This window comes from Vulpes vulpes, chromosome 6 (assembly GCF_048418805.1).
Source record: "Vulpes vulpes isolate BD-2025 chromosome 6, VulVul3, whole genome shotgun sequence".
In the NCBI taxonomy this organism is placed as follows: domain Eukaryota; kingdom Metazoa; phylum Chordata; class Mammalia; order Carnivora; family Canidae; genus Vulpes; species Vulpes vulpes.
Window position 1 is genome coordinate 64,835,840 of NC_132785.1, and position 23,014 is coordinate 64,858,853.

The following is a 23,014-nucleotide window of genomic DNA, read 5'->3' on the forward strand; positions in this document are numbered from 1 at the left end:
AAGCCCTGCAGCCCAGAACTGGGGTAGGTGGATGGGAGCTTCAGCTTTGACACTAAAGCTCTCTTAGCACATAGAATTGGCTCACCCTTCTGGTACCTTTATTTTCTCTCCTACTGACCAGGGTTCAGGGAGGACAGCTCACTGCTCTGGGCCTTGGCCTCCTCCTCTGTACATGTGGAATGCCTTGGCTCCCACAGCTCTGACACAGGGGCAGGGCCTCCTTCCTCTCGGGAGCCTTAAGACAGCTCCTGGCTGGCGGCAGGAAGGACAGGGCACAGGCAGGTCTGGCATTCATGTTTATTACAGGTTGGCAAGAGTGGGGTTCCTGAGGCAGTGTCACTCCTCATCATGCAGTTTTTGCTGAGAAAAGAATAAAAAGTGTGAGGGGGCAGCTGGCAAGAAGGAGGAAGAGTGTGAGGAAGAATCTCTAGGGCTCTCAGGGGCCTAAATGGGATGCCTTTAGAGGGAGAGGTTCTGGCCTCAGGGATTGTGGGTCTCACTTAGTAGCCCTTTTCATTTAGGGAGTGGTGCTGGGCTTTCTTGAGAGTTCCGGTCGGTCTGTATGGGCTGCTGTGACCAGGAAGGGGATTCTCAGGTTCAGGTGCTGTGGGACACCTCCCAGGCCCGTCACAACATAGGTAGGAGTGCCCGTGTTGGTGGCTGTGCTGACCCGGGGCGACTAGTGAGGCCCAGTGGAGGGACCCACCTTGGCGCCGATGTCGCGGCTCTTGGCTCGCAGCTTGTTGACCTGGGACTCGGCGATGTCAGCACGCTCCTCCGCCTCATCCAGTTCGTGCTGCACCTTGCGGAACTTGGACAGGTTGGTGTTGGCCTGCTCTTCCTGTGGGGGTTTGGGGACAGGGACCATGAGGTGAGAGGCAGCAGGGGAAGCGGGGGAAGTGGACATTTCCAGCCTCCCAGTCTGAGGGATTCCCTGTCCCTGAGCCAGGGGTTCAGGGCTCTCACCCCTCAAGTATGTTCCTACAACAACAGCCTTGCCAAGGGTATCCTGCTCCTGGCTTGGCACCCTCCTCAACTTGCCCAGCATCCAGGTGGCCATCCTTCATGGCCACCCACTGCCCGAGGTGAATCACATGCTGCCTGGTCCAGTCCCATTCAGAATCCAGCCTCATGGCACATGGCCAACCGTGGCTCTGATAGATGCTCCCAACCCCGAGGTTTCCCTTACATGTGTGCTCATCAACACTTTCCTTTCACACTTTTCTGCCCACCCAGAGTCTTTCCTGCTGCCCTCTGGTCAGGTCCTCTCCTGGGGCCAATTCCATGGCCACCTTCCAGCCTTCAGCACCCTCTGGCCCCCTGGCCTGCTTCACAGCTATAGTGCCTTCTCTTGGCTCTAGTGGTGTGTGGATTACAAGCAATTTGTAGGAATTGCTTTTGCTTGCTTAGAGGGCCTGACACAGCTCTGAGTACATGAGACATGTGAAATGTCCAGTCCCTGTGCTGAGGCTGCCACCTGTCCATTCTCACACATGGGAGGTGTGTTGACAGAGAATGGAGAGAACCATGAACTTACTGCCTCCTCTGCCTGGCGCTTGTAGGCCTTGACCTTGAGCTGCAGCTTGTCCACCAGGTCCTGCAGCCGTAGCAGGTTCTTCTTGTCCTCCTCTGTCTGGAGGTGGATGGATGGGAGAAGCCAATTTGGGGGAGGAGCAAGTACAATCATTGTTCCCTCCCTTAATACACCACTCTTCTCCCCAGGCCTTAGCTGGCCCTCCCTCCAATGGGCCAGGTCAAAGACAGGGCTGGGCAATTCCATCTCTGCCTCGACTTGTAGGTCAGAGGGCCACAGCAAGGTCCTCAGTCTGGACCTGAAAAGCCAAGAGGGCTGTGGCCCTAAAGCTGGAAGTGAGGGAAGGGGTCTAGAAAAAAAATGGAATTCCTTCATCTGATAATATGGAGACATTGAGGCTGTTCCAGCTCCAGCCTGGAGCACCATAGATGCTCTTGGCCAGTGGTTTTATTTTTTTATTTTATTTTTAATTTTTTAAAGATTTTATTTATTTATTCATGAGAGATACACAGAGAGAGAGGGAGAGACACAGGCAGAGGGAGAAGCAGGCACCATGCAGGAAGTGGGACTTGATCCCAGGACCCCAGGATCACACCCTGGGTCAAAGGCAGATGCTCAACCGCTGAGCACCCAGGCGTCCCAGTCAGTGGTTTTAGAGTGAGCGGAGCGGCCGAATGAAGAATACAGAATGAAGCGATGCTGTCATAGTCACACCATTCTAACCTATCAGACGTATATTGCACTGGGCAGATTTGGGCATCAGGATCACTGGCCCTAAGGTCACCTGATCATTTCTATCTCCACATCGTTTTTTTTTTTTTTTCCCACATTGTTGTATGTGCTAGGATGCCACTTCCGCTTATGTACACAACAGATTTGCCATTCTATAGCTGTAGCTCTTTCTCACAACTCTCATATCCAGCTATCAAAGGGACCAATACCCTCTTTCTTTGTCCTTTCTCAGCCATACTGTGAAAATAATAGGTCAAGGTCAAAAGCTCTGAGCTATGCAGGTGCAGATCTTAGAACATTTTGGGATCATCAACATGTATCAAAAGCCATCTATCTGATGTCCCACAAGTTCCATGGAAGATTGGAATCTTTTCCCCTCCCCGACCTTTATCCCTAAAGTGCCATACTGTGTCCTTCCTTCTTGGGCTGATAGAATGATTCCGTGGATTGTACTAAAGACTTCAAGGTAGCACTTGGGTTATTAAAAAACAAAACAAAAACAAAAAATGGAGGAAATGCTGGTTAAAACAGCTTTCAGGGGGATCCCTGGGTGGCTCGGTAGTTTAGTGCCTGCCTTTGGCCCAGGGCGTGATCCTGGAGTCCTGGGATCGAGACCCACGTCGGGCTCCCTGCATGGGGCCTGCTTCTCCCTCTGCCTGTGTCTCTGCCTCTCTCTCTCTCCATGTCTATCATGAATAAATAAATAAAAATCTTAAAAAAAAAAAACCAGCTTTCAGGAAGTAGAGGTAGGTTCTGCATTTGCTAGAAGAAATCATGGACTCAAGCCTAGTGGACTCCAGGGAATGTGAAAGAAAATTAATCTAAAAACAGCTTCTCAAGTAATAGGTGCCAGAGGGTTGGGTGGCATTCCTGGTAAGTGGCTATGCATGGGGGCCAGGAAGTGGGGCTGGGGAAGCGCTTTTACATCCACTCTTGACTGCCCCCCAGAGCAGCCACCATGCCCACACCTGGTAAGTCAGCTCCTTGATGCGACGCTCACTCTTCCTCATGCCCTTGACTGACTCTGCATTGCGCTTCTGCTCCGCCTCCAGCTCATTCTCCAGCTCCCGCACCCGGGCCTCCAGCTTCTGCAGCTGCTTCTTGCCACCCTTGAGGGCGATCTGCTCAGCCTCATCCAGCCGATGCTGCAGGTCCTTGATGGTCTGCTCCATGTTCTTCTTCATGCGCTCCAGGTGGGCGCTGGTGTCCTGCTCCTTCTTCAACTCCTCTGCCATCATGGCAGCCTGGGGACAGGAGCAACGTGTAAGAGAACAGGACCTGTGGCCCCTTCTCCCTCCAGGATCACCTTTGCCCCATCCTGGCGCTTGTTTCCCGAGGCCCACCAACCCATGCAGCTGGAGAGTCCACTTGTCAGGGCACAGTGGCCTGGCCGGGACCAGGGCCCTTGTTCATGTCACTAGTGGGGGCGGGAAAGGGAGGAGTCACTCACATCTGTGATGGCCTTCTTGGCCTTCTCCTCGGCATTCCTGCACTCCTGTACCGCCTCTTCCACTTCCGATTGGAGCTGGGTCAGATCTGACTCCATCTTTTTCTTTTGGTTGATGAGGCTGGTGTTCTAGATGTAGGTAGAGAAAACTATCAAATATATACTTTGTTATTTGATTCTATATCTTTATTCACAGGAAATTAAAACTGTCATTTAAAAATTTATTTATTTATTTATTTATAAAGGTTTATTTATAAACCTTTATAAATAAGAGAGAGATTGAGAATGCATGAACAGGAGGGGCAAACGGAGATGGAGAGAGAATCCCGAACTGATTTCATGCTGAGCACAGAGCCTGACATGGCGCTCTATCCCATGACCCCAAGATCATGACCCACAAAAACCAAGAGTTTAGGCTTAACGGACTGTGCCACCCAGGTGCCCCCCAAAACTAGTCATTTTTAAAAAAAAAGTCTTGCTTTTGTTTATTCCTTGTATCCTTTGTTATTATTTTATGTTTTGTATCTACTTTTCCTTTTCCTATGAACACAGATACATTCTAGATGTTATAGCTAAAATTGCTCAGCTCTGAAGATAGACTTCAAGCAGTGAAAGGTCGTCAATTCTACTTCTGACATCTTTAGTAACATGTCTACTTAGAGGCATGAAAATATTCCAAGGAAAATGGGAACAACGTTTTTACCAGGACAATATCCTGGAAATGATTATAGTTACAGAAAGAATGTCAGAGAGTAAGGAAGAGGGGACGGGGTCAGTGCATGATGTCATTCCCACACATATTAGATTACAGAAAAAAGCTCCACAGACCTGCTGCAAGACGGGCACAAAAATTCATTGCAGAGAACATCTGATGACAGGGTGTCTGGGATTACAAAAAAATGGTGTTCCATCGAGAATTTGGTTTGTGTGTAGATGCATTTAAACTCCCCAGATGTCATCTTTACAGAGCAAGCTGGGGGCTGTCCTCTAGGTCAGCACTGTCAAATAACAGCAGGCATTCCACTACTCCCAGATTTGTGACTTTGGTGGACAGCACCAACCAGTCATGACACCTTCTCAAGGCAGTGTTTCCGACAGCCACGACTGACAGATGAGAGACGGCCCAAGAGATGAAGTAAGTGGCCATCCCGGTTGGATGTGCTCAGTCAGAACATCTGGTTCAGAACTCCTATAGGAGTCCTGGGCTCTGCCTCTCAGCAGGTTTCTCCATGTGGCCCCTGACTGCCTCACCTGGGAGTGCAGCAGCTGCACCCGCTCACTGGTCTCGATCAACTCCTGCTCCGCCAGCTTCCGGGAGCGCTCTGTCTGCTCCACCACGGCCCGCAGCTCCTCCAGCTCGGCCTGCAGCAGGTTGTTACGCCGCTCCACGATGGCGATGTTCTCCTTCAGGTCGTCATTGGCACGCACTGCATCGTCCAGCTGGATCTGGGTGTCCTGTAGATCAGGAGGGTGGGTATGAGAGACAGGTTGGCCTCTGGGTCCATCAGAAGGCTGTTAGGCTAGGCTGGATGCCAGTGGGGAGCCCAGTGTGCTGGGTCAGGAGGGCCTGTGGGAGATCTCTGCAGTAGCCGAGGCCAGGAGGCACCTGCTGTTGTAATGGGGTACCACCACCCAACCTGGCCACATGGAGGCTAGTCCATCTCCGAGTAAGGGGACTTCCTGCTTTGGGAGTCTCCATGTACCTTCAGCAAGCTCTGGAGACCCTTAACTTGCTTCTGGGCCTCAGCAGCCATGCGGTTGGCATGGCTGAGCTGGATCTCCATCTCATTGAGGTCGCCCTCCATCTTCTTCTTCACCCGCAGAGCCTCATTGCGGCTGCGCGTCTCCGCATCCAGGGAGGTCTGCAGCGAGTCCACCACCCGCAGGTGGTTGCGCTTGGCCTGCTCCATCTCCTCATCCTTCTCCGCCAGCTTCCGCTCGATCTCTGCCTTGATCTGGTTGAACTCCAGCTGGGCCCGGAGGATCTTGCCCTCCTCATGCTCCAGAGAGGCCTGGGAGAAGGTGGGGAGAGAGGGTTGGGGACAGATAGTAAGAGCACAGGGCAAGGTGGGGAGGGGTGCCAAGAAGATGTAGGGTATCAGCGAGGGCTATGGCTTGGAGAGGAAGGTCTGGGATGCCCTGGCAGAAGAAGTGCAGGATGCCCTGAGATTCCTTTATCAAGGAAATCGCTTCAGCCTCAAGTGCCAAGACCTGTTAGCACTAAAACTGCATAATCCTGACCGTCTAAATATCACAGAAAAGGGAGAGATTTTTATGAGCACACTTTCCAAACTTCCTCTTTGTTTCCTAGGTCACTTACCCTTCAGTGAAAAAAGAAGACCCCAAACTCATGGCTATCTGTAGGTTCTATAAAGATGAGCAGTGACAATAGCAAATACGATGAAGTGCTTACGTTTGTTACCTCATTTAATCTTAGTAACAATCATGCATAAAATCTTATTAGGTATGTTCAATTAATTCCATTGGGCATAAGGAAACTAAGGTACAGAGATGTTAAGAAACTTGTCCAGTAAAAAAAAAAAGAAAAGAAAAGAAAAGAAACTTGCCCAGTGACACAGTGGAGGTCTCGAAGTCAAGTTTCAGACTCAGATCTGTTTGACTCTGAAGCCCACACTCCCATGATCAGAGGGGTTATTATGACGACCATATTTCAACTTTATAAACATGGTAGGAAACATAACCTTTTCTCCTATGATCGGACTGTGATATTTTCCTTGGTGCAAACCTTGGCTTTGCAGTCATGGGTATCAGATTAGTGGATAGACTGAAAAAAAGGAGCTAATACATTTTCTCCTTAGCTGGGGGTCATGTCGCTCCTGAGGTGAAGGAGAGTGGAGAGTCAGAGACAAGAGGGCATGGGTAGGAGAGGGTACTGGGTAGGGGTGTGGGCAGAGCCAGGCTCACCTCTGCCTCCTCCAGGGCTGACTGCAGCTCCAGCTTCTCCGCCTCCAGCTGCTTGCGGACCTTCTCCAGCTCATGTGCATTCTTCCCTCCTTCTCCCAGCTGCTCAGTCAGGTCAGAGATCTCCTCTGGGGGAGGGGCCAGTCCATTCAGTTGGGGGCTGCCATGGTCCAATGGGGAGGCACCCCTCTTGGAGCCCCTAGGTGGTGCCACATGAGAACACCACCCCCAGCCACCTCCCCGCCCCCAGCCTCCCAGGCCCCAGCGCACCCTGAAGGTTCTTGTTCTCCCGCTTGAAAGTCTCCAGATGCTCCAGGGACTCCTCATAGGCGTTCTTGAGCTTGAAGAGCTCTGTGCTGAGGGAGCGCGCCTCCTTCTGTGACGACTCCAGCTCTGACTGCGACTCCTCATACTTCTGCTTCCACTCGGCCAGGATCTGTGGGGACCCGGCTCACTGCACAGCCCCCTCTCCCAGCCCCAGCACTTCACCCTCTCCAGGGCTGCCCCAGCCCCTCAGCAGGGCTCAGCCTCCTCCCCTCTTGCCCCCAAGGAGGAGGCCCCTGGCTTTATGGTGACGCTGGCCTTCCAGCTCTGCCCCTGGCTGAGACCCCCAGCCCAGGCCCACCTTGTCAAAGTTCCTCTGTTTCTTGTCCAGGGCTGCGGCGGCTGCATTGGAACGCTCCACATCCACCATGAGGTCCTCGATCTCATTCTGCAGCCGGTGTTTGGTCTTCTCCAGTGAAGAGCACTTGGCATTGACAGCCTCCACGGCCTCCTCTGCGTCCTGTAGCCTCTGGGCCAGCTTCTTCCTGCCCAAGGTGGTTAGTGTGTGGGTGTGACTCTACCCGGAAACAATAGGCCCTGGAACCACCTCCTCCCCAGATCAGGGTGACCCAATCCTCCCCCTGCCTCCCAATAGCTCCTTGGGAACCAAAGCAGCCCTTAAGGCGCTGGGTACCCAGCCTCAAGCAATCTAAGCCTGCAGGTGCCTAGAACAGGATGTCCTCCCTATGTGTAGCAGCATCTGGGTGGCAGCCCCCACTGCTCCCCACACCAGGCTGATCGATGGAAGCTCCTCTGACCAACAAGCTTTTTGCTCGTCTTATACGTGAGCATCAGGTATAACCCGAGCCAAAAGCTCATGCGTCACAGGAAGTGAGTCAGGGCCAGCCAGGTTCACTCAGAGGCCAGGATCCAGGCTCCTTTTCAAGCACCTCTATTACCCCCCGACCTCTCCCACCCTTTGCAGATGTCCTTCCCATGTCCACTCTGCCTGTCCCCACCCCAGATCCTCTTACTCCTTCCTCCCTTAGAATCAGGGTGGCAGGCTGCCTGGGACTCACTTGGCCTCCTCGAGTTCCTCAGTCCTCTGGATGGCATCTGTCTCGTACTTGGTCCTCCACTGGGCCACCTCCGAGTTGGCCTTGGACAGGACACGCTGCAGCTCGGCCTTGGCCTCGGTCTCCTCCTCATACTGCTCCCGCAGCAGGTCACAGTCATGGCGTGACGACTGTAGTGCATGGGCCAGGGCATTCTTTGCCTGTGGAGGGGGTGGCCGCCGGGAGGAAGGCTTATCTCCCAGGAAGGTGGGAGGGAATGTCCCCACCCCCTGCCATGATTCTCTAGATCCTTTTCATATCCATGAACTTCAAACAAGCCTGGCCTCATTCAGGGTGAAGGCTGGTATGGATTTCAGCATCTTGGAGTAGCTTTCCAGCTTAACCACTGCACCCCTTAGAAATAAGGAAAGAGGCATTCCATGATGTTCAGGTGTGGCTTAGCTGGAGTGTAGAGGAACTGAGATTGGGGGCCTTTCCACCATTGACAGAGGCTTCTCTCCAGCCTCTACGCTCCGTGCTTGGTGTTGATATAATTTGATTACCCTGGGCTGCCATTGAGCCTGTCCCACTTTACCCTAGCTGGGCCTCACCTTAACCTCCTCCTCCAGCTGCCTCTTGAGGTCTTCCAGCTGCTGGGTGTAGGTGAGCTTGCCTCGGGTCAGCTGGGAGATCAGTGCCTCCTTCTCATCCAGCTGCCGGGACAGCTCACCTGGAGGGGGAAACAAGAGAGAGTTTGTGGGCTATGGAAGGGTGCAACTGGTGGTGCAGGGCTGGTTAGGGGCACCCACCATTCTCGGTCTGCAGCTTGGCTCGCTGGGTGGCAAGGTCATTGAGGGACCGTTGGGTCTCTTCCAGCTTTGCGCGGTACTCATTGGCTTGGTCCTCCAGTGTCCGGGACATCTTCTCTAGGTTTGCCTTCAGGCAGTAAGGGACAACTTGTCATTGAGAGGGGCTGGGTGGACCAAAGAAAGGAAGGGAGGGCCAAGGTGGGGAGAGCACAGGGTGCAGAGGGGTGAAACAGAGAGGTGCTAGATGGCATGGTCTGAAGGAGGCACATGAATTAAAGGAGGGACAGTGAGGAGCTGTGGGTGGAGGGAGGGCAAGGAAGGAAGCGAGACAGAGACCAAGGGGTGATGAAGGAGCGACAATGAGAAGACAGGGCAGAGAGTGTGGAAGGAAGGCCACTGTGAGGGAGAAGGCAGCGAGGACCCCGAACAGGCAGCCCACCTTGGCCTTGATGATCTGCTCCATGTTGGAGGTGACATCGTCCAGCTCCAGCTTGAACTCGCTCTTCTCCTTCTCCAGCTTCTGCTTCACGCGCTGCAGGTTGTCGATCTGCTCGCCCAGCTCGGCCACGCTGTCGGCATGCTTCTTGCGCAGGGCCGCCGCCGTGGCCTCGTGCTGCAGCGTGGCCTCCTCCAGGTCCCGCCTCATCTTCTGGAACTCGGCCTCCCGCTTCTTGTTCATCTCGATCTGCACGGACGTGGCGCCTCCGGCCTCTTCCAGCCGCTCGCTGATCTCCTCCAGCTCCCGGGACAGGTCTGAGCGCAGCTTCTCCACCTTGGCCCTGGCGGTGCGCTCAGCCTCCAGCTCCTCCTCCAGCTCCTCGATCCGAGCCTGGGCCGGGATGCAGAGAGCTCAGACCCACCACCTGGAGCCTTCCATCGGAGCCACCACCCCAGAGCTCTACAACATTCAAGTCCCTCTAGAGCAATGGTGCTTAACTAGGGAAAGTTTTGTGCCACAGGGAATAGTTGGCAATGTCTGTAGACATATTCATTTGCCATGACTTGCCATCTAAGTGGGTAGAGGCTAACGGTGCTGCTAGACATTCTGTAATGCATGGGCCATTAATAGCAATTTGGTCGAAGCTGAATCCTCAAGGCATTTAGACTTAGTCTGAAAATCTGTGTTCAGATGGGGATTCAGAGATCTTGTGAGATCTGAATCTCAATGATTCCACAGACTCACTAGGCTCTGCTCAGCTAAACCTAAGGCAGGACAGCCTGTGCTTGTATCTTACAAATATTTGCAACAATATGCCTTGAAACAATCAAAACTTTTGTAACCCTCCAAGTTAACCAGGAAGTCATGTCAACCATAGTCTTCACCCTCCAGGGCTTGCTTTATTTATTTATGCCTAGGGTGGGTTCCACCTTGACTATTTCCTTCCAGGCCAGGAAAGTATAAGCAGGTTGCCCTTATCATTACCATGCCCCTACCTCATTTTTCTGGCCTTAGCCTTGGGCTTGACTAAGTTGGGAAACTGTCCCATCTGTCATTTTGATCTGTTCCCTGACCAGCCAGGAGCAAAGATGAATATCAATCAGTGGGGTCCCTGCATTTGTGGCTATGTTATCAGAATGTTATCAGAATGTGCATGGGTGGGTCCTGGGAGCAGGAGAGAGAGGACCACCATGCCTCTGCTCCCAGGATGAAGAAGGTGGTACTGGGTGCAAGAGCTTGGGCAAGAAGAAGGAGGAGCCACAGCCCATTGCCAAGACCTGATGAGGATAACAGCACTGTTATTCTTGGTCTAACAGCTGAAGAGTTTGCCTAGACCCAAACAGAAGAACCTGGAGAATATCCTGATATTCTGGCTAAAACCCAAGAAAATGGGAGGGCAAATTTTCACTGAAGGTCAGGCCAGTTCCTGAGCAGTTCCTCAAACAAGGAGAACTGTGTTCGTGCATCACTTGTGGCCTGAACCATGGGCCCCAAATGCTGAGGGGAGATCAGCTCTCTCCAGTAGCCAGAGTCTACCAGAAAATCAGAGGATAAGGCCCTGCCTCTAATGGCTGAGTACCTGTTGTCCTTGGGGCCACTATGTCCAGACCTGATCAAACAGCTTCCACAGCTATAAGATGGGGATGATAGGACCTGCCTTCCTTGCTTCCAGAGCTCTTCTGACAAATACAGGACTAAAGTTCATTAAAATTCAGGTAAGGGAGATTGTGGCTGTTTATTTACTCTCCTTCTGCAGAGGGACAAGAAGGCCATGGAGAAAACAAAAGAACACCTTCTTGCTGGTGGCTGGTTGACTGCTCACTGACAAAATGGTTTTAAAACATTATCTCCTCTAGTCCTCTGTAAGGCAGGTGTTATTATCTCATTTCATGGATGAGAAGAGAATCTGAGGCTCGACAAGGGGAAGTGACTTGCTTAGGGAGTTTACTGCGAATCATGAGATCAGTACTTGTGAAGAGTATAAGCAGAGCATCCCAAAGGAAGGGGGTCCATGAAGGCGCTTCTCATGCCCATGCAGAGGGGAGAAGTACTAGGGGAAGGGTGAGAGGAGAATTGAACGCTGTTATTTGTGCTGGAGCAAACGCCCATGAGGTAGGGTATAGCTTAGCAACAGAACCTTTTGGTAGGCTTGTTTGCCTCCCCAAATAGCTCTGCTGAAATAAGACATCATTGCTCAAATGGGGGAAGGCTGGTGGGGTCTCCAAGGCTCCCTGGAGTTCTATATACTGTCTAGAGCCCTAGGTAGCTCCTGTAACCTCAGCTGCCTCACCACTGAGCTCCCCATTGGCTGCACCAGGAAAAATTTCACCTGATTCTCCTTCAGTTTCTTCTGCAGCTGAAGGGCCAGTGCCTGCTCATCCTCAATCTTACTGTTCTGCTGATTAATGTCAAACTCTTTCCTGGAGAAGAAGTAGAGGGTAACAGATGGTCTTCCTTCCTTTGTACCCATTCTCTTCTCTTGCCATGGGATTCCAGGACCAATCCCCTCCTCCCTAGCCCAGAGGGTGAATGCAAGAGGGCTGTTTCACCTCCTCATTCACACTATGACCAGAACAGTGCTAGCTAGTGGGGATGCAGCACCCTGTGTTCTAACCCTCAGGCCAGATATCTCCACTAGCCCTTCCCAGCCACCTCAGATTCCTACTTCTTGAGCTTTTCTTCCAGCTGCAGCTTGTCATTCTCCAGGTCCATGATGCTCTCCTGAGTCAGCTTCAGGTCACCCTCCAGCTTCCGCTTTGCTCGCTCCAGGTCCATGCGCACCTTCTTCTCCTGCTCCAGGGATCCCTCCAGCTGGTGGGGAGAAGATAATAAACAAGGTGTAGGAAACCTGAGATCCACAGTGCATGCTCTTCCGCCCCATCTAAACTCAAAGTCCAGTAGGATTGGAGGGCAAACCAGCAGAGAAATCCCTGCAAGCACAAAATATCCCAAGCCCCAGCCTAGTGATGAACCTCAAAGAGCAAAGAGGCCCCAGGAGTCAGAGAAGTTAGTTCTAGGTATCAGGATATTGCCTCTGAAATCTTCATCTGAGAGAGCCAGAGCATGGTTCTTACTACTCACATCATCCACCTGCTGCTCCAGCTTGACCTTAGACTTAGTCAGTGTGTTGACTTTGTCCTCCTCAACCTGAAGGTCATCTAGGGCCTGCTGGTGGGCCTCTTGCAGAGCCTTCTTCTCTTTGGTCAGCTTGGCAATGATCTCATCTAGCCCAGCCATCTCCTCTGTCAGGTTCTTCACCTGCCGAACAAGAACCCCACTCCCTTTAGGGTCTGAAGTCATCAGCCTGGAGACATCTATCGGGATGTCCAATGCCAAGGACCAGGACCACACTGTGGTCTGGGAATCCTGAGGAGACCTGGGCTGGAGCCAGAAGGAGTTGCCCTCACCTTGTTCTCTGTTGCATGCTTCTCCTTCTCCACCTTGGCCAGCGTCAGCTCCAGGTCATCAATGTCCTTCTTGAGCTCAGAGCACTCATCTTCCAGCTTGCGCTTCTTGGCAGTGAGCTCTGCATTCATCTCCTCCTCATCCTCCAACCTTTCAGTCATCTCCTTCACCTTGGCCTCCAGCTGGATCTTATTCTTGATCAGTTGGTCACAGCGCTCCTCTGCATCGTTGAGGTTATCTTGTTCCTGGGAGAAGAGGACAGAGAGGAGAGCCGGTGATTATAGAGGAGAGATCCAGGGTCTTAGTTCCTGGAGATGAGATGGGCTATAATGCAGGGGATGAAAGGGGAGGGATGAAGAGATAATTGCGTGGCCTCACCGCCTGCACTTGGAGCTGGAGGTCATTCTTCTCCTGCAGCAGGGATACCATCTTCTCCTCCAGCTCCTTGCGGCGAGCCTCTGATTTCTCCAGTGCCTCTTTGATGCGTGCAAACTCCTCCTTCATGGTGGCCATCTCCTTCTCTGTCTCTGCACTCTTAAGTAGTGGTTTGATCTTGAAGTAGAGCTTCATCCAGGGCCAGTTCTTGACTGCCATGAATGCCCGAATGTTCCACTGGATTACCAGCAAGGCATCCCTGGCAAGGAAACATGGAAACAGGAAGGGGCACTCTGAAAGAGCACTTCCCAAGCATGGGACGAACTGTACTTGGCTCCCAGCACATCTAAACATGCTCAGAAGCATCTGAGGGCAAGAGCCCTGTTGTTGCCTTGATATGTACCCCCAGTCTAACATTACCACACTGAATGTGGACTTGCTCAATAAATATTTATTAATTGAGGAATTCAACAAAAGGGCAGCTTATATTTTCCCTACTGGGGTGTTAGCAGCAATGAAAGCTATACTACTCATAGACTGCCTACTAAGTTCAGTGTTTCTAATCCCATAAGAACCACAAATATGTTAAAAATTATATTTTACATGTAAGAATATAGTATATCTGTAAGTTGTGAAGAATGAAACAAAATGACTACACATGAACCTATTGATCCTTCAAACAACAACTAGAGCATTGCCAGTGTTGGCTCCTCCTCATCCCTTTTCCTGGTCCCCCGACCAGAAGCAGCCACTACCCTGAATCTTATGTTTTTGATTTCCTTACTTTTTAAAAACATACTTTAACCATATATGTATGTGTCACTATTTTTATTATCTCTGAGTTTTCTAAAAATTGTATTACACTGGAAATAAAATTGTATTACACTGTATATATCCTTCTGTAACTTGCTTTTGTTCACTCAAGGATCTGCTTTTGAGGTTCAAACACATTGTACCATGTGGTTGTAAGTCCCTCCTTTCATTGCTTTATAATATTCCAGTGAACAACTATATCACTCTACCCATTCCTCTGGAGATGGAAATTAGCGTTGTTTCCAGATCTTTGTTATTTTGGCCAATGCTGCTATGAAGATTCTTTTTTTTGTCCCATGTTGTACATATGCAGGAGTTTCTGTGGGAATGCTCTTAGGAGTGGAATTGGAGGGGCAGCCCCGGTGGCGCAGCGGTTTAGCGCCGCCTGCGGCCCAGGGTGTGATCCTGGAGCTCCCTGCATGGAGCCTGCTTCTCCTTCTGCCTGTGTCTCTGCCTCTCTCTCTCTTTCTCTCTCTGTATCTCTCATGAGTAAATAAAATAAAATCTTTTAAAAAAAGTTAAAAAAAAGGAGTGGAATTGGAACATATGCAATTGACTATCTTTTTTGGGGGAGGGATGATCTGTATACCCAACATGGGGCTCAAACTCATATCCTCGAGATCAAGAGTTGTATGCTCTATGGATTGAGCCAGCCAGGTGCCCCTGCAATTGCCCATCTTTAAAAGATAATGATAAATTGTTTTTCAGGGAGGTTGCATTAATTTACATACCTGTAAGCAGTGGGTCAGACTTCTCAATTTTTGTCAAGTTAGTGTTTTGAAATGGTATCTCATTGAAACTTAATTTGCATTCCTTATGGTGAATTGTCTTTTCTTAAAGAATTCAAAATGAGACTTAGCATGGTAAAGTCACTTGTTTAAGCCAGCTAATAAGTAGTGAAGTCAGGATTTGAACTCAGGTCTTCTGAGTCACACCAGTTAGCACTGCTTGTCTGCCTTTTTCATCTCTGGGTGAGCCTCACCTTTTCTCTTGCCTCACCTGCGCTCCACAATTTTCTTGAACTCAATGCGCATGAGCTGGCCCCGGGCTTGTGCCTGGATGCGGGTGATGATGCGACTCAGCCTCTCATCCCGCATCTCCTCCAGCAGCCCCAGCAGTCCTGCCTTGAAGAACACCTGTGGGCGAGAGGGCCCTCAGAGAAGGGTGGAGGAAGAGAGTTGGATGTGCTAAGCTCCCAGGGGACCCATCATGCATATATTCTAGACCTCAGGAGTGAAACATGAAAAACAAGACAGAAAGGAAGCCTGGGTTCCAGCTCTTGAGTTAATACAGGAAGCCAGAATCAGAGGTTTGCTTTCCAAACTCTCAGTTGCTCTGCTCAAGGTGGGTACACATCCCTGTGGGGCTCTAGACCCACCTTGGTGTGGCCGAACTTGTACTGGCTGTGGTCGATGTCCAGGGAGCCCAGCAGTTTCTCTGCCCCTTTCCTGCTGTCAATGAACTGGCCCTCAGGGATGGCTGCTGGGTTGAGGATGCGGTACCTGGAGAGGGAGGTTCCCTGAGTCACCCACGTTCTGCGCCAATCTGCTCTTCCCACAGCATTTGGGGCCACCTGTGGACTACTCTTCCCACCAGGTCTGCCCCAGCTCCCCCTGTTCCCTGAACTCTGGGGGCACCTCTGTACCCACCTCTGCCTGAAGTCCCCGTAGAGGATGCGGTTGGGGAAACCCTTCCTGCAGATGCGGATGCCCTCCAGCACACCGTTGCAGCGAAGCTGGTGCATGACCAGGGGGTTGTCCATCACCCCTGCAGCAGAAGAGGAGAAGGTGTCGGCCTCAGGGTAAGTTGATGCCAAGTGCCCTCCCCAGACTAGACCCTTATTCATCACTCACCTGGAGCCTTCCGTTCATTGGGGATGATGCAGCGAACAAAGTGAGGATGGGTGGTCCTCAGGTTGGTCATAAGCTTATTCAGATTCTCCTGGGGGTGGATGAGAGTGGGGAGTCAGGAGCCAGAGGGATCATCTTTTTGGTCCCTAAGCCCTGGGCCCCCGACAGCCTGTCTCCAGAATTCTCCAAGGGACCAAGTGTTTACACATAATTTATGATGTGAGTTCAGGCTTGTATATTATTAACATGCACCAAATGACCATATAGCTTCTTTCCTCCCCAGACTCAGAGAATCAGATTAGGGTGATACAGCCAAAGGGCTGGGTGCCCACCACACCCGCCCCGCCCCGGCCTCTCTGGGCCCTTCTTACCCGGTGGAGGGCTGACACTGTCTGAAAGGATGAGCCCTTTTTCTTGCCTCCTTTGCCTTTACTGCTGTCCCCTAATAATAAGAGAAGGGATGAGGAGCCAGAGTCTGAAAGCAAAGGAATCCTCAGGCAGGGGCAGGGCTCTGCCGCTCACTAGCCATGTGACTTCACAAAGTGATTCTCGGGCAGCCCCGGTGGCCTAGCGGTTTAGGACCTGCCTTCAGCCCAGGGCGTGATCCTGAGGCCCCAGGATCGAGTCCAACATTGGGCTCCCTGCATGGAGCCTGCTTCTCCCTCTGCCTCTCTCTCTCTCTCTCTCTGTGTCTCTCATGAATAAAAAAATATAATTTTTTAAAAAATGCCATCTCTTAAAAAAAAAAGTGATTCTCCATGTTTCGGTTTTTCCAGAAGGAGAACAATAACTGCCTCTAATAGCTGGGATGGAGATTAAAGAAGCTTGCTTGCCACCTAGTAGGTGCTGAAATAGTATGAGTGCTCTTCTCCCACCTTCTAACCCTACTTTTCATGCTTACATCTTCCCGTGGTCTATCTTCCTTCTTGTAGTTCTTCCTCCTCTGTCCACTCCACACCCTTTCTCTTCTTTCTCTGAATGGGACACTCACTTGTTCTACCAGATATTCAGTGATCTTCTCAACATTTACCGAGACCTCCTTCAGGCACAGCTCTACAATGGGCCTGGCACAGTAATTCATGTGCCACCCTCATTCACCTCCAGTTGCTCACAATCTTGAGGAGACACTCAACATGTACAACAATATCCATAACACAAAGTGGCCCTTTTACACATCAGGTGCACATGGATTGCTGTGAGATCCCCTGACCCCATCCCTTCTGCCTCTAGGGTTCTGTGCTTTGAAGCAGCAGGACCCTGGCCCCTGGCAACTTCAGAGTTGCTCTGGCCCAGTGCAGCAGCTGCCCTCTTACCGACATCAGCAGAAGCATAGGAGGAGAAGAGTGTGGCCATGAGCTTGAGGGAGGACTTCTGGTACAAGGCCACCACCGTCTCATTGAGTGGGTCTTTGTTCTTCTCCAGCCAGCCCAGGATGTTGTAATCCACAGTGCCAGCATAGTGGATGAGGGAGAAGTGGGCTTCCTGCTTCCCCTTGATGTTGCGTGGCTTCTGGAAGTTGTTGGACTTGCCCAAGTGGTTGTCATACAGCTTGGCCTTGAAGGTCATGTCAGTGGCCTTGGGGAACATGCACTCCTCCTCTAGGATGGACATGATGCCCATGGGCTGAGAGCAGGGGGTAGATGGAGAGAGCATCACTGCGTGCACTCCCAGGTTTCCAGAGTCCCACACCATGCCAGAGGAAAAACTATAGCCCATAGGGCTTGGCAGGCTTCAGAGTATCTATGCTAACACCTCTTGTCCCAATACAGGACACTAATATTCTTGGAATTAACCTAACTCTAATTCTATTCAGACCTGGCCTATAACCTCTTTCTGCCTCAGTGGGCCTAGTGAACAGCCCAGTGCTCCCAGCTACCCTGTCAGGTCCCTAAGGCCTTGCAGCAAGTCCCTTCTCGGAAGGCTCCTTGCTCCAGGGACAGGTGTGTGTCAGCGGTGTCCGACTAAGGGGCAGGCCAGACCTCTGCCTATATAATGGGTAATAGTCCTTTAAGGGATGGTTAGAGGGATCCATGTTCTGCACAACATCCTGCTTTCTGGAAAGTATGGTGGTTCTTGACTTTTCTTGGGGCAGGAATCCTAATGAGAATTTGATTAAACTAAAGATGCCTCCCTGTAAAAATGCATGTAAACATGTGTCTGTGTGCATGCACACACATACACATACACATACACATACACATACACATACACATACACATACAGTCTTTACCATGTAATTTCAGGTGATTCTGAGACCTCTGGAAGAGCAGCACCCTGGATAACCACCCAGAGCTTCTGGGAAGCTCCTGTTTTCTGATGGGCCACTGGCTGGGTGAGGGTAGTTATTCTGGGCTCTGGTCTGTACCAGCAAAATGCAAAGGCATACTCTGAACAAGCCAGCACTGGGAACCTCACATCAGCTCTGTTCATGTCTCCTCTAAGTCTATAGTCAAGAGGGGCTGAAGACAGGCTTATTCTCAGCTCTCAGGAAGAGGATGGGAAGCCAAATGTCTCTAGTTTTAGCCTAGGATTCCCCATAGATGCTGCTTCTCATGGGCTGTCAGAGGGGCCAGGAGTTATCTCCTCACTACATCTCCTTCTTAAGATTCTGGGAGGTGACCACCATACAGGACAAGGTCTTAGATCCTGGAGAGAGGAGAAAGGGGCTCATCTCATGTATGCCTGTGGCTTCACAGTGAGTAGAAGTGGGGCCTGAGAGAGGCTTAAGATTCTGGGGACTCTAGCTTCTTGGCTGGAGAAGGGACAGCATTGTCACTCTGTCTGGGATGACAGGGGAGGGGGACACAGGCAGCAGGTGGAGGCAGCACCTTCTCAATGAGGTCGATGCAGGCCTGCAGGTCCATGCCAAAGTCGATGAACTCCCACTCGATGCCTTCCTTCTTGTACTCCTCCTGCTCCAGCACGAACATGTGGTGGTTGAAGAACTGCTGCAGCTTCTCATTGGTGAAGTTGATGCACAGCTGCTCAAAGCTGTTGAACTGCAGGGGGTGGGGGTGGAGCGGGTCAGGCAGGCAGGGGTCTGAGTGGCCAGTGGGATCAGCCCAGGCCCGTGCCCATGCTCCTCCCAGGGAAGGAGAGCTCCTGTGGAAGACAGGGTGAGGTGTCTGCCACTCCTGAGCCCCACTGCCTTTCCTGAGACTGGCCATGATGGGAATAGATGGGAATGAGTGAGTCACTCTCCCCCCGCGGTCCCCCCGCTGCCCGTTATGCATAGGCTCCCCCTACTCACGTCAAAGATCTCAAAGCCAGCGATGTCCAGGACTCCTATGAAGTACTGGCGTGGCTGCTTGGTCTCCAGGGTGGCATTGATCCGTGTCACCATCCAGTTGAACATCTTCTCGTACACTGCCTTGGCCAGTGCCCCAATGGAGTAGTACACCTGTTGTACGCTCTGCCCTTTAGTGACATACTCATTGCCCACTTTCACCCGAGGGTGGCACAGCCCCTTGAGCAGGTCAGCTGAGTTCAGCCCCATGAGGTAGGCAGACTTGTCGGCATCTAGGGGAGAAGGAAAGAAGTAAGCAAGCTCCTTTTTCCTGCTCCAGGGCCAGAACCTTTCTGAAGCATTGGGTCCAGTCAGGCCCTTCTCTAAAGGATTGCAAATCCAGGCCTGGAAGGGAACAGGCTTGCCAGGGGGCACCTAGCCCACGTTCAGAGTCAGGCTGGAGCCCAGGCTTCCTGTCTGTCGGGAAACTCCCACCACCTAGCAGTGCCTCTCGCCTGTCTTTAACATCTACTGGGTGTCCCTGGTCCAGGTTCTGTACCAGCATTGCTGTGAGCACATTCTTGCCTTCACTGCACCCCTTGTGTCTCCAGGGCAGGGACTGTGGCTGACAGAGGAGATGTGCACTGCTCCCTGCTTCCTTAGTTCCCATCCCAGGATCCAATCCAGGACTGGGCCTATTCCACTCTTAATTCATGTGTTGACCAACTTGAAATCAAGATTCCTAACAGCATGTTAAGCCCCCCACCCCCACCTCAGCTCTCCACCTGTGCCATCCAACATACGATTTCTATTTAGAGGAAATTTGTTTGATTCAATTTCGAGAGTTTTATGATAGCTGATCATGATGTGTTACGATGAAACCCAGGCTTGGCATTTTGATCTGGATAGACACAGAGAAGAGGTCCTTGAAGGTAGGCTAAGAGGAATGTTCTTGGGCATTTGTCTGGCCCTATTCACATCTTGACATCTCCTTCTCAAAGAATTTTTACGACAGCCCCAGAGTGACTGAGAAGGACTGTTGTTCCATTTCACTGAGAAGGAAACTGAGGCCCAATGAGGTATGTGACATGTCAATGCCAAGGGAGCCCAAACGGAGCTCAGTCAAGGGCTGGGCACCCTCTACATACACATTGCATTACTGATTGGGATGTGCAGAGTTCAGAATCTGTGCTTTCTTGAGCTTGAGTGCGTCTTGGGCCTAGGAGGAGACATCCCCAACTCACTTCTGGTCAGTGCAGCTGGGGAGAAGAGTTGGCAGGATTGTGGGGGGCTTCCCTGTCTGCCTGCCTCTCGCATATCCCTGCCCCTCCCTGGCTCTGGCCCCAACCATCTACCTCGCAGGCCTCAGGTCCCCAGGAATGAGCCTGTCTGGGGACAGTAGATGGCCTGTGACTAGGCCCTCACGAGGAGAAGCCTGGAGGTAGGCTGGATGGCGTGAGGGCCCTGCCCCTGGAAAAAGGTACTGCCCTCTGACCATGTGCTTCTCATACTTCTGGTTTCCTCCCACTTTCTCTATCATGATCTTAATAATCCTAATAAACTAAATTGTTAGCCTAGCTCTTCAAGAATCGTTGAAAAGCATAACTTTTGGATGCAGCATGGGAGACCCTGCTCCTAGTGCACTGTCTCCACTTGACAGGTGAACGAACACCCAGCACCTCAGGCCTTTTTGGCACCTGCCCCCACCTTCGGTGCCATCCGGCTCGGCCTGCTCCTCCCGCTGCTTCTGCTTGAATTTCATGTTCCCATAGTGCATGATGGCACCTGTCAGCTTGTAGACGCCAGCTTTCTCCTCAGAAGTGAAGCCCAACACGTCGAAGGCGCTCTGGGACAGAGCAAGAGAGCCAAAGAGGGTGGTTGGATTGGGTGGTGCAAGAACCCTCAGGAGCTCTCATGGTGCCTCCTCACTTACATCCGTGGCCATGAGCTCCTCGGAGTCATCAATGGAGGCCACGGACACCTCTCCCTGAGACACGAAGGCGTAGTCGTAGGGGTTGTTGGTAACCAGCAGCATGTCTGTCCAGGCAAGGAGCAGGGCAGGGGACAGGGAGACAGGAGAGGGCAGAGGATGGGCAGAGAGAGGTTGAGAGAAGGGCATCGTGGGCTTGGGCAGGGGCAAAGGAGGAGAGGCCCAGAAGCAGGGAGAGAGGAGGAGAGTCAGCAAGACCATGCAGAGAATCCCAAAGACATGATAAAGCAGGCAGAGAACTAGGGAGGGAAGACAGTGGGAGAATGGCCCTCGGAGAAGGTGGGGCACAAGGAGGAGAAGGGGAAAACCAACCAGGAGGAGAAGAAATATGACAAAGAAAGAGTGGGAAGGGAGGCAAGAGGAGGCAAAGGCAGATCTGAGACGGGGAGGGAAGAGAAGACCTGAGCAGACTGAAGGACGAGGGAGGTGAGCAGGCGTAGGTGAGGAGGAGGAGGACACCCACCCCTTCCTGGGGAGGGCAATGGGGGCATTGAGGCATTGGGCAGGCTCACCCAGCAGCTCTGGCTTCTTGTTGGACAGGATCTGATAGAAGATGTGGTAGTTCCTCTCGGCCTTCAGCTGGAAGATCACCCGAGACTTCTCTAGGAGATCTGAAGTGAGGAGGAGGGAGGAAGGCATGTAAGGACGGAGAGAGTCGATCCAGCAGAAGGATGGAGATTAGGGGAGAAAGGCTCTTAGAGCAAAATGGAGAAAGCCAGGAGAAGAGGAAGAAGATGGAGAGGGAATGTTGAGACAGGGTCACCCAGCTGGGAAAGAAGGCAGGGGCGGAAGACCCAGAGGGGTGTGCAGGGCTCCCTGCCATACTCACAGGTCTCTATGTCTGCAGAAGCCAGCTTTCCAGTGGCTCCAAAGTGGATCCTGATGAATTTTCCCTGCAGATGGATGGGACAAAGAGAGAGGGAACTGGCCAGAAGGGACAGATGGAGATCTTGGACCTCAACACAACCCAGAAAGCCCTGGATTGTTCTGGAAATGTTAATGACCTACTTGGTGTTCCAGTTTAGTATCAGTAAAACGGGGAAAAGGATGCCTATCTCCATATTACTAAGTATTTCTGAGCAGAACCAACAACATGGGAATGAACACGGGTACAATGCCTCCTGCTTGTACCTCTGATATGATCTCGTGAATGCTTTCAATAACCCGCAAGGTAAATATTGCTACCTCTGCTTCACAGATAAAGGAACTGGGACTTAGAGAGGTGTTAGGACTTGCTGGATAGGTGGAAAGCTGGGGAATGGGCTCTAGCACCTATGCTTTCTTCTCACCTTCCAATGTGGAAGGGCTTTGGAAAAAGTCATTCGGAAAAATCTAGAATGTGACAAAAATCAGCTTCGTTACTTGGCTAGGGAATAGCTGTGGTGACTCTGGGTCTCTTGAGTTCTCAGAGCTCAGGGAGCCAGGCTGTCAGGAGGGTTTGAATGTGTGTGCATGCACCCACACTCATGCACACGCACACACTTGTTGATACTGCAAAGCCAAACACAGGATGATCGACTGGGTGTAGTGTAATGACTGTAGACCAAACAACACCCCCCCTTTTCTTGTCAAGGCCAGGTGAGGCCAGTTGGCAGCTGTCAAAGGTACTCACAAAGCGGGAAGAGTTGTCATTCCGGACCGTCTTGGCGTTGCCAAAGGCCTCCAGGGCGGGGTTGGCCTGGATGATCTGGTCCTCTAGGGTGCCCTGCGAAGGCAGCAGAACCCCAAGGGTTTATCTTCTGTCTGCTTCCAGGAGTGGGGAGGACAGGGGACTGCTCTGGTCCTGGGGGATGGGAATGGGGCTGGATGGACTACAGGTGGGTCTGTGGCTCCAAAGGGCCATATTCGAACATCAGAGTGTCTCCTGCCCGGAAAGTCTCAAGCACTGGGCTCAGTGGTGCTGTCCCCACAATTCCCCAGGGTAAGGCTAGGGGTTATCTGGGTCAGCCTGCCCACCCCACCCCCTCTGCTGAGCATATGGCCCATCCAGTACCTTGTTTGCATTAGCATTGTCCTTTTTGCCACGGTCACCTATAGCCGCGATGCTGGCAAAGTACTGGATGACACGTTTTGTGTTCACAGTCTTCCCTGCGCCAGATTCTCCACTGGAGAGACCAGGGACCCATTAGAACCCAAGATTTCCCATGCTTCAT

At 51.7% G+C, this 23,014-nt stretch overlaps 1 protein-coding gene across 8 annotated transcripts in view; it reads right to left on the bottom strand.

Annotated features, from left to right (window-relative positions):
* Positions 1 to 283: 283 nt before the first annotated feature.
* Positions 284 to 23,014, bottom strand: part of MYH6 (myosin heavy chain 6) — a 28,743-nt gene continuing 6,012 nt past the window's right edge. For 6 of the 8 annotated variants that reach the window (XM_072761220.1, XM_072761221.1, XM_072761217.1 and 3 more), the window contains 33 exons: positions 22,855 to 22,966; positions 22,474 to 22,566; positions 21,691 to 21,754; positions 21,374 to 21,472; positions 20,805 to 20,908; positions 20,579 to 20,717; positions 18,896 to 19,164; positions 18,474 to 18,644; positions 16,959 to 17,268; positions 16,017 to 16,087; positions 15,649 to 15,736; positions 15,445 to 15,562; positions 15,174 to 15,297; positions 14,795 to 14,931; positions 12,986 to 13,241; positions 12,610 to 12,852; positions 12,284 to 12,460; positions 11,868 to 12,013; positions 11,532 to 11,622; positions 9,203 to 9,592; positions 8,764 to 8,890; positions 8,566 to 8,684; positions 7,979 to 8,175; positions 7,261 to 7,444; positions 6,906 to 7,071; positions 6,639 to 6,763; positions 5,417 to 5,725; positions 4,965 to 5,168; positions 3,717 to 3,842; positions 3,235 to 3,510; positions 1,538 to 1,633; positions 707 to 841; positions 284 to 360 (listed from right to left, as the gene is read on the bottom strand). In XM_072761220.1, the coding sequence (XP_072617321.1) occupies positions 337 to 360; positions 707 to 841; positions 1,538 to 1,633; positions 3,235 to 3,510; positions 3,717 to 3,842; positions 4,965 to 5,168; positions 5,417 to 5,725; positions 6,639 to 6,763; positions 6,906 to 7,071; positions 7,261 to 7,444; positions 7,979 to 8,175; positions 8,566 to 8,684; positions 8,764 to 8,890; positions 9,203 to 9,592; positions 11,532 to 11,622; positions 11,868 to 12,013; positions 12,284 to 12,460; positions 12,610 to 12,852; positions 12,986 to 13,241; positions 14,795 to 14,931; positions 15,174 to 15,297; positions 15,445 to 15,562; positions 15,649 to 15,736; positions 16,017 to 16,087; positions 16,959 to 17,268; positions 18,474 to 18,644; positions 18,896 to 19,164; positions 20,579 to 20,717; positions 20,805 to 20,908; positions 21,374 to 21,472; positions 21,691 to 21,754; positions 22,474 to 22,566; positions 22,855 to 22,966 (5,290 nt within the window). In that variant the 3' untranslated portion in view covers positions 284 to 336. Of the gene's footprint in view, positions 361 to 706; positions 842 to 1,537; positions 1,634 to 3,234; positions 3,511 to 3,716; positions 3,863 to 4,964; positions 5,169 to 5,416; positions 5,726 to 6,638; positions 6,764 to 6,905; positions 7,072 to 7,260; positions 7,445 to 7,978; positions 8,176 to 8,565; positions 8,685 to 8,763; positions 8,891 to 9,202; positions 9,593 to 11,531; positions 11,623 to 11,867; positions 12,014 to 12,283; positions 12,461 to 12,609; positions 12,853 to 12,985; positions 13,242 to 14,794; positions 14,932 to 15,173; positions 15,298 to 15,444; positions 15,563 to 15,648; positions 15,737 to 16,016; positions 16,088 to 16,958; positions 17,269 to 18,473; positions 18,645 to 18,895; positions 19,165 to 20,578; positions 20,718 to 20,804; positions 21,238 to 21,373; positions 21,473 to 21,690; positions 21,755 to 22,473; positions 22,567 to 22,854; positions 22,967 to 23,014 lie in introns of those variants that run through there. The other 2 variants (XR_003236342.2, XM_072761223.1) reach the window with 2 other exon arrangements.